The following is a 12,221-nucleotide window of genomic DNA, read 5'->3' on the forward strand; positions in this document are numbered from 1 at the left end:
TTACGGATCCGTGCATAGTATACCTATTTAAAAAATAAATATTAGCGAAAATTTCATTTCCAATAATGCCAATTAAACGAAGTTGAGAGTTTCATTTGACGAAGGTATGTGACATTAGAATTTCCACCATACGTACAAATAGAAGACGAGTCGATCATAAGTACTAATTACAATAAAACCTCTTTAAAAAAGACAGGATCAGACACGGTAAGGAATATACATGTTGCCTATACTGGCAGATTAAGAAAACCTTGCTGCCAATGGTTTTAGATTCCTTTAAAATACGCCCTTTTATATGAGTAGAAATAAAGTATGAGTCTAATAACTCACCTGAGCGTCCTGGTAGACGGCCCTGGCGATGGAAACTCTTTGCTTCTGTCCTCCAGATAAGTTGATGCCCTGAAAAAAAATATATATTTTACTTAATCTAAAACATCAGAAGTTTTAAAACTCTTCGGGTCCCATCAGGTTTTCAGTACATCGGTGTCAATTTTATAGTTGATTTTTGGATAGAAACAAATCGCAGCAGCTTTTACAAAGATGCGCCGCATCTCGCTGTTGAATCACTTTAAAAGTTTATTGTTGACTGGAGTCGTAGGATATAACGTAAAACCCTTTGTAGTTGCCAGGCGGGCATCACAAGCCTAGTAAAGTAACAATACAAACGGGCCGAATGTCAAGTATAGGATTGTCTCTTAATCTACATGTAAATACCTACAAGCACTGATTTCTCAAAATAATTTTGAAAATTATATGGTATGTCATCTTTGACAGCATAAACCATAAAATATAATCCAGCATTTAAACGGTTTCGATTTTCAATGCTAATAGAAAATTATTATGTCGAGCTGTGTGGATTACAATTGATCAACTGATTGATCACAGGTCGTAATTTTATAATTGCTACCAAAGGGTATAACTGAAATAAAACCTACTCATTGGGTACAAAACTAAATAAAAAACTTTTTCCCTAGAGGTAACGACGCTATAAATAAATATGCTGTTGCTACCAGGCAAGTATATAGTGAAAATAAGTTGTTCTGGTATTTATTTATAGGTCCGACGTTTCGGCTACCTATCCAGGAAGCCTTGGACAAATGCACCTGGGCCAACTTGGCCGTCGGAAATTTTTTGGGGGCAATATGTCCGGTAAAAATATTTTTTGGGTGTGTTGGCTGGATTCCGAAATTCAATACAAAGACAGCATTTTAGGGGCACAACTTTTGTAGATATTGTCCCCACAAATATCTCGGCGCGCCAAGTTCGCCCAGGTGCATTGGCCAAGACTTCCTGGATACGTCGGGTACTATAAATATTGCTTTTAAACTCACCCGCTCTCCAATCTCGGTCTGGTCGCTAGCGGGCAACATCTCGAAGTCTTCCTTCAGCTCGCAAGCTTCCACTGTATCCTGGTACTTGCACACGTCAAGCTTGTTGCCGAAGATGATGTTGTCGCGAACCGTCAGGTTCTGAATCCACGCCTGCTGCGCCACGTAAGCGACAGAGCCCTGGAAATAGAATGGATTTCTGATATTTCCGTCTCCTGTTACACGATGTTTAGTTATTTGCATAGAACACATTAGAAACTTTTAATAAGGATTAAAAAGTTTGCCTCGCTAAATAATTGTTCTATGGTCATTTCAACCCAAAGGAATTAATTTCCGCATTTTTAGAGTTTTATGCTCGGAAATACTTTATATTTACTAGGGGTGTTCCGTCCGTAACCGAATACTATTTCGCAAAAGTTACCAAATTAAATAAAATTGAATCGCGCAAATGTAATGTTTTCGAAGTTGTTAATCCATCTTAACTTTAGCGTAAAAAAGTTAGTAACTACTGTTAATTTACTGTGAGCAAATTCCTTTTCGCCGAAGAATACGTTAGGTTGGGAAAGCAAGACGTGACTAAAATGCAAAAATGAATTTAGTATCGAATTGTCACAGACACTAGCACCAACCCGACTACTTGATGTCGGTTCCGTCCGATATTACGAAACATTTCCATTTTAGAGAATTACGACGTTCATCTGGATTTGGAAGATGCGAGTGTCAACAGACACGTGCATTAGCAGCGGCAAAATATTGCGAACTCGCGTGAAGGATGGTAGGGCTTCGATCTTATTTTGGGATATTTAATGGGTTTCATTTTCGGCACATTACGAAAATAACATGTTAAAACCAAACAGCATGTTAGTACAAAACGGGAATCCTAAATTCCTAAAAAAGTCCGAAGTGCTAATAAAAAAAAACCTTGGCAATTAAAATCTCGTACTCAGGGAAACACTGCAGTACGAATAACAAATAACAATATACTCATGTAAGAAGACTAGATTTTTTAACCGCTGATATACATGTTTTCTTTGCCAATAAGAGGCCATGTGGCGACCCCAAGAAAAATTTAGGAATCTTCATAAAAAATCCGGTTACTTTACTTGGGTCGAAATATCAGTCAAACTAAAAGCCTTACCTTGACTGACACGTGTCCCTCGTTCTTTTCCATGTCGCCTAGCAACGCGGAGATGAGCGAGGACTTGCCGCTTCCGACCTGACCAACCACTGCAACCAACGCACCATCCGGAACAGAAAGCGAGATGCTGTGAAAAGCAAGATATTTTTTTAGGCTATTGACTTTTTTATGGATTTAACGACAGTCGGGTTGCAATATTACCACTGAAGAATACCTTCTGCCGTGACATCATTTACAATGAGTAACGTTTTATAGGAACAACACGTAATAACGTAATAACTTAAGTGTTGTAGCGTATTTTTGTTAATTAAAGTTAGAATTCGCAGTCGACAAAATGACAACAAAAATACGCTACAAGTGTACATAACAAAAAATCAAGATATTGACTTTTAAGGCCGGTAGTTATATTGTAATGGAAAGGCTCGTAGTTATTTTTTAGTTGAACAGCATTTAAATGACGTAATAATTTGTATTCAAATAAACAATTGTAAATATTGGGAAAAGATTACTACTTTTTGCTATTCAGCGTTGAAGACCTACATTATTAAATTGCTCTTTTGTGGGTAAACCGATTAAAAAACTTTTGAAAACGGAGGGAAATATAGTTATTTGTGTGACATTGCTTATTTGGAAAAAGGGCAAGTTTGCATATTTTGATAAAACTAGCATACCAGTTGTGTGAGAAAAAGTTAATGTAAATAATCCATGGTAAATTGGTTTTAATTAATTACAAATAATAAACCTTCTAAAACAAATGAAAAATAAAGTTAGCGTGTTCCTCAGTCTTCACCTATAAAGCCAATAACACTTACAGTTTAGTTGTTGGCAAAACAGTTATGAAGTAGCATAAATTAGCAATAATGCTTCAAAACTGTTACGAGTTAACTTACTCTCGGAGCACTGGTTCTTCGTCTTTTCCCCACGAGAAGGTGCCGTCTACGATTTCTATGGCCGGACCGGAAGAGCTGGGCGACCGATCGACGTTCCGCTCATCCAGTTCATCGTTGCTCAAGAACTTCTGCAGACGCTTCAAACTCACGTTGGCCTGTCGAGCGAAATAAAATCCAAGGTTAAAAAAGTTTTTTTTTATAAAGTTTTGTAAACTTTCCGGGGTTTTAATTGTACATTGTTGTTAAATATTGTATTTTACGGAATTTCACAGTTGACGCGTGACTTTTTAAGTGGATACGCGTTTTACAAATTAAGGAACTGTCGATGTCTTTTGGTTAGGCAAAATGTTTACTCATTAAAATTAACGATCAATCCTGTTTGAACGTGTTTAACTTACACTTTGAAACTTGTTGGCTGGTGAAAAATAGCAGGCAGAAACGTTCGGCAGTCGATTTTAATCTTTGTTTCGGAATATATACACTTGTGTGTATGTGAGAAAAGGCTATGCTGTATATGGTGATTACTTGTGGTGTATGATGTGTAACTTCAACCTTACGTTTCGCATAAAACTAAAGTTTCTATAGTTGTAAATTCAATACATTACACTATAGAGATCTTTAATCGTGTTTGTCTTTTCTGATAAAATCAGAAAAATACACCTAGGCCGTATATTAAATGCAGTTCTTTTCAAACAGTGAAAGGGTTTCAAACAGTAAAAAACGGTTTTGCCACAATGGAAATCCGTTGTAAGAATATACGAGTTTCGAGTTTTTGACTTGCGCATGTGCAGAATCAAATTTCGCAACTATTAAGTCGCAAAAAGTTATTTGTAAAGAATAGCATACATGGTTAAATATTTTCAATCACGTATTGTGGTTGGCCACCCCTATGTGTGGATTGCTGAATATCCACCTTTTTTAGCAGCCTAATTGAGTGAAATATACGATATAGATTTGAAGACTCGACGAAATCTTACATTTGGCGGACTAGGGTTGTTTTTACTGACTCCGCAGCCCTGGTATTAACATCAATACTCCTAAATCAAAATAATCGAAAAGCAAGCAATAAAAAGGCAGACTGACCTGCACAAGAGCGGACACCATGACGGGGAGCATCATGAGAGGAAAGCGGAGAATGTTGAAGAGGGAGATTGACACGAAAGCCTTCTGTGCGTCCAACACGTTGGTGGGATCGGAAAGTACGTACACGGCGAACGTGATGAGGGACACCTGAGGGAAAACACTGGGTTTTTTTTTTTTTGTTCAATTCTTTATTGCCAATGTTCAGAAAATACAGAAAAGAAATCACACTGTGACAGTGTGACATACTAGTAGCAGAAACGTACTGACTGTTTTGCTTTATGGAAATTTTGAAGCAATATTCCTATGCTTTTTGTAAGCAAATTGCAATATATAGTTTTTAAAAGCAATATACTTATAGTTTTCGAAAGCAAAATAGACTTATAGTTTGAACCAGTGATTCAAAAACTAATTAAAAGAAAAAATTTTCAGCCACAAAAGATAAATTTCAGGCCACACCAGAAATAAACCACGTCACAAGAACATGTTCTTGTTCTGTCACTGCAAAAACACACGTACCCACAAACATTTGCCAGGCCAATACACATCGAGAAACACTGCTTTAGACACAATACACCGGGTTTTCTTAGTCCAGACATAACTTTCGTTTTTCGTAATAAAATCGACACATTTATTTAAGTTTTTAGACGTTTCGTCAATAGCTCGTGCCATTATGAGTGAATAAATGAAATTAAGAGTGTTATGACGTGATATTTTTATTGAAAAATAGTTTTTCAGCTTAGCATGGATGGAAAATTTATTTTGCCGAGTAGTTAGCATTTGTTGTCATGACGTAATTTTACTGCATTAAAACAAGTGCTCTCCAAAGAGATATTTTTTCAATTGATAAAAGCCAACTATTTCAAGTTTTGTTCTGTTTGGAAGTATCTAATATAAAATAGAAAAAGAAACTTATTTGAATTTCGTAAAAATCTGTTAGTTTGGAAACATAATAAAATTTAAACGAGTTTTGAATAGTCCTTGATTACTCGCATACATTGCGTAAAATCATAATCAAAATCAGCAATGCAAAACGCAAGGACCACTCGGCTAAGATTTATCGCACTCCAACACATATAAAAAAGTCCTTAAAAGACGTGAAACGATTAGATAAAGGTTTGCGATCTAATTACACAACAAAGTGCCTAAATTACCAAGTGAAATATGAACCACTTAAACACATACCATAAAGGGCGCACAGACCCACGTAAACGATGCACCGGCGTTGAGGTAAGCTGCACTCCGCAAGACACCAAGCTCCAGGTTACGAATGGTGGTCAGTTTTTCCTGAAAACAAGTATTTTCGATTTTTAAACGAACTTGATGAGCCCAGTTGGCGAAGCGGAGGCCGTGGCAATAACTTCGTTAAAATTAACATGCTTGGTATAACGAGGTATTTGTGTGACCTCCAGCATTTCACATGTAGATTTTTACAACCGAAGCATGCTTTAATTGTGTGGTTCGACCGGTTTGTCTCTAGAAATGCTTGGAAATTGTATTTTTCAGGCCTCAAAGTTGCTTTTAATAAACTGTGTGTTAAATGAGCTAAAACGAAGATAAAAGTTTTATACTTTTTTCTTGAAAACAAGTATTTTCGATTTTTAAATAAGCCCAGTGGGCGAAGCGAGGCCTGGGACAAAAACTGTTAAAATTAACATGATCGAGATAAATAGTAATTTGTGTGACCTTCAGTACTTTAAATCTAGATGTTTAACACATTTTTTTATTTCGAGCAATTTTTCGCTATAATAATTCTATACAAGACAAAGTTAATATCCCGTTCATTAAAATAAATTATACAGGATTTAAAGCCTATTATAATGAAAAATATTTTGACGTGTAAACGAATATTCAATGTATAAAACGCAAACATGTCCAAATTTCTGCACAACGCCAAGTCGTTGACAGAATTAATTCACTTTTATTGAAATAATCACTTTAGACACAACTAGAAGCTCCCCAAAGCAAATTATTTTTGGTTTGTTTACGATTGAACAATAGCTTTGACAACTATAGTTCCACTGCCCAGAATTTTAAATTTTTTGCGAGCCAGCTCACCTTAAACGACATCTCCCAGGCGTACATCTTGAGCACTTTGATCCCGTTCAGCACTTCGTTCATCAACTTAATTCTTTCGTCCTTGTGTTTCATTTGGCGAACCTGGCGAAAATTTTTATAGCGTTTTAAATACCGGGTTACCTTTTTCGAACTGAAATGCCAAATTTTACACCAGTATAGCATCAGGCTGGCTTGCGCCAATGTGTCTACTAAAATGTCTGATCACCGTTTAAGTAAACTTCATTAGGGTTATATTCATATTGCTTCAAAAGTCAGAGGCAAGTGCAGCGCTAATATCAGAGTTGTTTTAAATTTTATGTTGCTAGCTATATATTTAAACACGCATCATTTGTCCATTTTTCGAAGTTTAATAGAAACAGATTTGGTGCCCCTCATAAACAAATATATTTTTTCCCCCTACACACATTAACAAAAATCATTAAAAACCTTGTATCAGCTTGTAATAAAAAGAATCCTTACCTGTAGTTTGTGGGCTTTGCTTGCTATCAGTCCGTTGATGGGAATCAGAAGGATCATAACTCCCAGACCAGCCAAGACCGAAGGTCCGAGTTGTTGAAAGAGAAAGTACATTGCAAGGATGATCTGGAATGGGCCTGAGCAGAGTCCAAAACAAAATATGTTATAGGTATGATGGTGGGTGTGCAACATTGCCGGAAATGGCTGAAAGTGGAACCTATAGGAATTGAGGTATGAATGGTATTTAGAAGGTAAAACTAAGTATTATGAACATTTGTTTGTCTTGATCTTACGTCATTGTAGAACTAATTCGAGTCAAATAATATCAAGATTTAGATCAGAAGCAGGTTAGGAACATTAAAATTCCTACTTCTGGCTTTATTTACGCCATTTGGCCACTTTTGTTTTAAATAGGCACAGAGTTTCTGAATTACGTACAAATTACATCGTTAACTGAAAAGAATGAAACACAGTGTAAGTAGGATTCCAACTACACAAACTGATCTAACCTTACAGTAGCTAACATAAATATAAACGAGGTTAAAAAAAATGAAACGGTGGTATTATTCAACCTTAATTGGAGCAAAATGCAAAAAAATACCAGACCTAAGTGTTCAATTAAAGCGGAAGGTCTGTCGACTTACCTGACCAAATGATGTTGATGTAAGACATGAGGTCCATAAATCGCTGGGCATCAACCGACATAAGGTTGACCACTTCACCAACTGTGCTCTCCTTCTTGGCCGAGTTGGTCATTATCAAAGACTAAAAAAGCAAATAAGGTTCATCAAGTAAATATTGCTGTAAATCACAGCGAAACCAAATCTAAAAAAAAAACGACCCGCTTGTTATTGTAAATATCCCGTCTAGGTCAAGGGTGGGCAGCCTACGGACCAAGATCTGACGTCCACCGCGAATTATGGCCCGCGACCTACTTTCCAAACTGGGAAGGAGGCCATTCATATGTTCTTGGCTATTTCCAAGAAAGTAAAAGCATTTTGTTTTTGTTTTGCGAAAATATTGTTCATGCTTTGAATGTTACTTGTATTTATACCCTTTTTCAATTGCCAAATACCCTAATCTTCAATAGAAAAAGAGTGGCCCAAATAGAGGATAAAAAATTCATTATTTTATTTGCATACGTTTCGGCAAGGCTTATGCCATCTTCAGTGCGGTAAAATGAGGTTAAGATAAACGCGAATCGTTAGAACGACGCTCGGACGTTTTATGAACGCTTTAAAAGCCGAAAACGAAAAAAGGAGGTCGCGAAGTAAGGGTGAGAGCGGCCAAAATAAATGATAAAAGATTCATTCTTTTATTTTCATACGTTATTTTATCATTTATTTGGGCCACTCTTTTTCTATTAAAGATTATGAACAGATCCGTGTTTAGTGTTCCAAAATACCCTAGCTTTATCATTGATTAACATTTGTTGCGGTTGTGATAGAAGGGTGATTCAAGTCTTCACAGTTAAACTTTAACGGATTCTTGTTCTTAGGTAAGGAGATTGGCTCACGAAATGTACAGTATGGAGAGACAAACAACTATTGGCTGTGTGTGTGAACAAACACTTTTTAACAACTAAGCACTTCACACCGGTATGAATCACCGGCAAATAGAGTATAGGCAGGGGCGTAGCGTGGGGGGGTATCTAGGAGTCTTGACACCCCCCTTTGGAATCTCAGTAAACAATTATCACAAAACTAAAACCGTGATTCCTGCAATGTTACATCGCAAACATTGCACCTGGCGTTGAAAACACGTCGGTGCTTATCGCCGCCAACGCCTAATCACCGCTTGTTATCGTTGTTTCATTTAGCATTTCGTCTGTCAATAACTCAAGTACTGTAATCTTAATCAAGCTTAATAACGAAAATATATTTTATTGTTGGGACAAACATTTTTAACAACGTAGAAAACAAGCTTGTAAGGTACAGCAAACGTCTTCACCGCAGGTCGCTCTATTGAATGTTTTTTATTAGCCTCAATCTCGAAAAAGAGCGCTTGGCCGTCGCATTTTAGAATACACGAAACGAAAATTTTTTCGGGCTTCGCCCCTACTCGCTGGAGTTCGTTCACACCATACCTTACTGATTATGTGACACAGTGGCGTATCCAGGGGGCTGGGGTTTAAAAAAAACTATTGTAACCAAAATCTAACGCAAAACTCCGTTTTTGTCTTTTTTGGTCGACCGTAAACGCAATATATAATTTATCTCTTTCGATAATTGTTGAGGTTGGCTGATTAATTAATCAAGTGTGAATTCGACAATTAACAGTTCGCTAAGTCAAACCGTCTTTTTTTTTTACGCTAAAAGTCGAAGTTAGGCGCAGCTGATGCTCCTTGCTGTTCGCTGTCTGCTCTAACATTAGATATTGGTTAACAACGGATTTTTTTGAACTGAATCAGATTCTCAAAAGGTGGTATAATGATGACTATCGTGCGCGTTTTAAAGTTGCCATTTTTATGTAATGATAGTTAACGCAAAATTGTTCTCTATAAGCATATTCTAAGACCACATATTTAGTGTGCAGTGGACACAACATATTTTCCCTCAACCGCAACTTGTATTTTATAGCTGACTTGGCACACAGCTAGCACAGATGTTGCGCTAATCGTCGCATAATAACACCAGGCAAAAACGATCTTCGTTTAGTATTGGCATAAAGCAGGTGGCCAAAAGCGTGTCGGTAATTTAACGCTAGTCCCGTACATGGAACTTAAGAATCTGCGCTGCTTAAAAGTAAAAAACTCGACTATCACACGTATTTAACGGTCTTGGTTTAGTTTTTCGCCTGGTAGGAGTGTCGACGACGCACGTGCTCTTTTGCTGGACGTTAGTTGTTTCTGATTAGAATGTTTTATGACGTCATTACAATCACTATTTTATGACGTCACATCCGCCACTGTTTAATGACGTCATTATTCATTAACGTCAGACAGAAAATAGGGGAATTCCCTAAGTTGAAAATTCGGGACACCCCTCTTTGAAACGGTCACGCTACGCGCCTGAGTATAGGTATAATTCACCATCTGCGTTCCTGAATATTTAGGCCCGATAGTTATTCAGCCTAGGTGATACGTGAAAAGTACCATATAGCTTTATGAAAAAGACAGTTTAAACTTTTTCAAATATAAAAAAATGCGAGAAAGATCAGTTACAAAATTACATGGGCAAAACAATATTGTAGCTTGATAATAAATTGCAAAGCCAAAAAGGTCGAGTAGATCGACATCATCTTGATTTGGACGTTTCCATACGAGCTTGTATGTGGCTGAGAAGCTATTTAAGCATCACTTATAAGAGACGGGCCGCAATTGTTATCAGTCTGAGTTTCGAAAGTAGGAGCATAATTCTCAGTCACATTTAACTGAAGATGATACAAGCTCGTATCGAAACGTCTAAATCAAGATGATGTCGATCTACTCGACTTTTTTGGTTTTGCAATTTATTATCAAGCTACATTACAGATCCGAGCATAGTGTAAAAGAAAATCCACCAAAAAAATTATTTATTAAACAACGCCCTTTTATCGTTTCGTCTTTTAGTTAGACAGTGGGTTTGCAAATATGATAAAAAAATAATTTTAAAATTAATGTGTCTAAAACGTTTTTGTTTATTCTTTATCATCATATTACTAAGTTTATTTATTTTTCTAATTGGGTTCGCAAACTTGGCGAGAAAGATAAAAAAAAAAAAAAAAACTGTGGCCGAAACAAAAAAACAACAATTTAATAAATCGTACGATATCATAATATCCTATTTACTTTGGGAAAAAGATTTACATAAAACAGTTTCCAAAAATTATCAGCGCGATAAAAAGTATGATATATTCGCGCGCAATTCCATTCACAAAAAATACAAAAGCGCAAAAAGTCACAATTAATATGAAAATTTTGCTATTCAATATTCCCACCTTCCTGTAAACTGCCGCGACAACGGCTGAACGGAGTCGCATGCCGCACACGAAACAGACGTGGAAGTACTGCTGGAGCACGACGCTTTGCACGATTGCTGTGACGAAGAGAAGCACGGCGAGCAGGTAACCTTGCCAAACCGGAGCCACGCTAGTTGTGTATTCAATCAGGGCGCTAAAATTCGTAAATAAAAGACTGATTTTAGGGACAGGTAATAGGGTTTTGTTTTGGCAGGATAATTGTGTTTCTAGCCTGGTCTTGCTTGCTGTATGGCAATCCTGATGAGGTCAACTAATTTCGCTAATGGCCTTTTTGAAGGGACCTTTTATATTAAGAGTAGGCCGTAATCGTTTGTCACTACAGCAGAGCTAGATCATAGTTTATAGCGATGGAAATTCCATGGCTAAGTTACAGACCTACTGGTGCTCTTATTTATTCATCTGTGACAAATTATTCTAAAACTCCTAGCAAATTATTCTAAAACTCCTAACACGGCTAGCAGGTAACCTTGGCACAACGGAGCAACGCTCATTGTGTATCCGATTAGGGAGCTAAATATCGTAAATAAAAGATGGTTTTGAAGATTTTTGTAAAATTTTTAGCAAATCAACGATTTTAATCATTTTTCGAACACTTTGCGACATCTAGACTTATATAACAGTCCCTGCTATACCCATTGTTGGGTATCCCATAAGAGCGCTGGACAAAAAGTAATATGGATTTAAGTTTTTTTATTCAACTCTTAGCAAGTAAACTATTTTTGACCAGTTTTCGATCACTTTGCGATATCCAGACATATTTTGTGCCAATAATGGTCGATAACCTTTCTATACTCATTGGTTGTTTATCCAATCAGGGCGCTGGACAAAAGTAAACGTAAAATGGACATTATGGTTTTTTAAGGTAAAACTTGTAGCAATTCAACGATTTTAGATCACTTTTGGACATCCAGACATTTTATGAGTATATCGTAATCGTTTGTCATTACTCCTTCAGCAGGGCTAGATCACAGTTTATCGTCATACAAATTCTACGGTTTAGCTGCTTCGGCCAATTTAGGGCAAATATATATGTTACATTGTTAAATAAGCAAAATATATGTTCTGTTACAAAAAAAGTACTGAGCAGATATTCCTGATTAAAAGATTGTAAAAATAGTATTACGTTTTAACTAAACTATTGCGCTTACTACGGGTAACTACAGTTTGTGTATTCCGTTACATTTGAGGTAAAGGTTTTAAGTGGGTCAATACAGCAATAACAGTACAGCACACACTACTCCTGTTGTTAAGTCGTTAAATATTAATCTTGTTGTAGCATTAGGCTGGGTA

At 36.7% G+C, this 12,221-nt stretch overlaps 1 protein-coding gene across 1 annotated transcript in view; it reads right to left on the bottom strand.

Moving 5' to 3' along the window:
• The window catches only part of LOC146145619 (multidrug resistance-associated protein 1-like), a 34,425-nt gene that overhangs the window by 15,261 nt on the left and 6,943 nt on the right, over positions 1-12,221 (bottom strand). Inside the window, exons 10-19 of the mRNA XM_083390371.1 lie at positions 10,890-11,064; positions 7,616-7,736; positions 6,975-7,108; positions 6,495-6,596; positions 5,622-5,723; positions 4,440-4,586; positions 3,357-3,511; positions 2,467-2,593; positions 1,332-1,508; positions 331-399 (exon numbers count right to left, since the gene is read on the bottom strand). Of these exons, the coding sequence (XP_083246497.1) occupies positions 331-399; positions 1,332-1,508; positions 2,467-2,593; positions 3,357-3,511; positions 4,440-4,586; positions 5,622-5,723; positions 6,495-6,596; positions 6,975-7,108; positions 7,616-7,736; positions 10,890-11,064 (1,309 nt within the window). The remainder of the gene's footprint in view (positions 1-330; positions 400-1,331; positions 1,509-2,466; positions 2,594-3,356; positions 3,512-4,439; positions 4,587-5,621; positions 5,724-6,494; positions 6,597-6,974; positions 7,109-7,615; positions 7,737-10,889; positions 11,065-12,221) is intronic.

The sequence above is a fragment of the Ascidiella aspersa genome, chromosome 5 (assembly GCF_963924565.1).
Source record: "Ascidiella aspersa chromosome 5, kaAscAspe10.2, whole genome shotgun sequence".
Classification (NCBI taxonomy): Eukaryota; Metazoa; Chordata; class Ascidiacea; order Phlebobranchia; family Ascidiidae; genus Ascidiella; species Ascidiella aspersa.